Genomic DNA, 2,139 nt, shown 5'->3' with positions numbered 1-2,139 from the left:
TTTTGGTTACTAATGCCACCCATACATACCATACGCATTAATACTTTATTTGGTTCCGAAATTAACAAAGAAGCTTGTTATATAGAATTCAGCATCGCCTATGAGTCGGATAGGCAAATGGCAGGGGACTTTGTTGACATCATGAAAAAAAAATGATTCTCGATATTTGCATTTCTCCACATTTCTATAGAAATGGCCAGCTTACGCTTTAGATAGCACAGTAATATATGACTGCGTTTTGTGAATTTCCAGGACGTTATGGCTGCCATCTCCGCCCAGAGCTCATAATTCGTGGAAGCCTCGAAGGATGGCGCCTTTGCCGGGTGACTTACAAATGGAGGTCCGCCGTAAGCTTCATTCTCATACACAGCTGTCATCTTATATACTGAAAGCCGCAGTCCAATCACCGATTCACATTAGTATGAATTCGTGCAAAGCTGGCAGAACCATTGCGCGTTTTCGGTTTCTTCTAATAGATTACCTTCCTTTTTTTCTTCCTCTCTGTTTAATGGAAATCAAACTGGTGCAATCATGATCAAGGAATACATCTAATCGCAATGATTGATCCTTTTTTATCTGGCCACCTACTTGCTTTTACTTTCCTATACGATACATATTAAATAGTTTCAGTTACATAACACACATAACTTACTCACAAAGTTCCTGACCACATCAGGAGTCGTGACCTCAAAGGAGGCTAACTGCACTCCATATCTTTCCCACATCTTTGAGTTTGTGAATTTTCGTCGTTTGTTCCTTCTCTTTCTAAATTTATCGCTGCTCCCGGGCCTAAACTGGCAAATTTTCCTCATAGGCCTAGGCGCCCACCCTGGCTGCATTGCGTATATAAGGGTGCAGTACCTTGCTTCTACAGTGGTTACTTCTTCCGCAGTCATGGTTAGTGCTGGTCTTACTCCTGGGAACCACCCGTTTCGTTTTACTTGACAGTGTGACTAATGATGCAAGGAAAGAAAGTGATGAAGTTCATGGTACACAATGCAAATCTATACCATATACTTATCTTTTTCCCAACAGAAACTTGTAGCTGTTTTGGTTGGTCTGTTAGCGGTGTGTGGAGTCCAGGCTGAAGATGTTGCCGACACAGGTAGGTCTCACAGTGACGAATAAGAAATATTTTTTGTCAGCTTCAGATGTCTTTCCAGTTTGGAGTCTTCCCAACATTGCTGCTCGAAAAGTTACTGTATTATATATACACACATCCTGTCACCAGAGTTTTCTTTTCTGCTTCAAAACGGCAAAGCGAATAAAAGACATCAAAGAACAAGACAGCTTTTTCATAAACGTATGATTCTTCTAGCGACAAATTGATAAACAAAGGTACAAAGCACGATTCTATATTAGATAGATAAATTATCTAACTAAAATTCTGACTTCCTAAAGATGAAAAGCAGCACGGTTTTCTTCTACTTTCAGGGAATGAGGCAAGATTAATTGCTAACTATCAGACAACTACCTTTACACAGATGAGCACCATCACCACCGTGGCTCACTACACCTGCGTCAATAGTAAGCATTTTTCAACTAGTAGTTCTTTTGGAGTTCTGAACTTTTTGAATGTCGAGTAAATGTCCATGGAGGCCACCCTTAGTGGCTTATCGTTTTAACTGTTTTAACTCCCGCTTTTTCCTACCAGGTGCCGCCGCTACCCCCTGCACCGGCCGAAGGCGACGTAACATCAACTTAAACATCGATAGCAACTCTGGCGATTTCAACCCTGACATTTCCGAGACACTTGTCGGCAGTTTATCGGACACCGAGCTTGAAGAACCCAGGGACGGCAGCGACAAGGAAAAGTTCTTCTCCCCGCTCTGGAAGAAAACCACTTCCACCTTCACGGTCCCTCCATTTCCCAAAATGGGATATACCGTGTCTGTGTCACGTTTCTGCCCCAACGCCTCCATACTGACGACCTTTGTTAAAACAGCTAAATAACTCCCGGCCTAGTCGTCTCCTGCAGCGGGACAGTAGTTTTTGTATTGTAATGCTATAAAAAATGCGTTCGATTGGTGTAAAATTTGGGCCCCTCAAAAAAAATTTTCCCCTATTAAAAAGCTTTTTACCAAATTATTCCTATTGATAGCAATATTACACCGCATATACGCGCAAACACAAAACATG

The 2,139-nt window shown here is 41.8% G+C and overlaps 1 protein-coding gene across 1 annotated transcript; it reads left to right on the top strand.

Moving 5' to 3' along the window:
- Positions 1–819: 819 nt before the first annotated feature.
- LOC119586602 lies at positions 820–1,953 on the top strand. Its single transcript, XM_037935352.1, has 4 exons — positions 820–897; positions 1,036–1,105; positions 1,435–1,527; positions 1,655–1,953. Exons 1-4 carry the CDS (start codon positions 895–897, stop codon positions 1,951–1,953), a joined length of 465 nt encoding a protein of 154 aa, XP_037791280.1. The 5' UTR covers positions 820–894.
- The last annotated feature ends 186 nt before the right edge of the window (positions 1,954–2,139 follow it).

The sequence above is a fragment of the Penaeus monodon genome, chromosome 21, assembly GCF_015228065.2.
Source record: "Penaeus monodon isolate SGIC_2016 chromosome 21, NSTDA_Pmon_1, whole genome shotgun sequence".
In the NCBI taxonomy this organism is placed as follows: domain Eukaryota; kingdom Metazoa; phylum Arthropoda; class Malacostraca; order Decapoda; family Penaeidae; genus Penaeus; species Penaeus monodon.
Note: the sequence above shows the minus strand (reverse complement) of the source record. Positions and strands in the feature narration are given on the sequence as shown.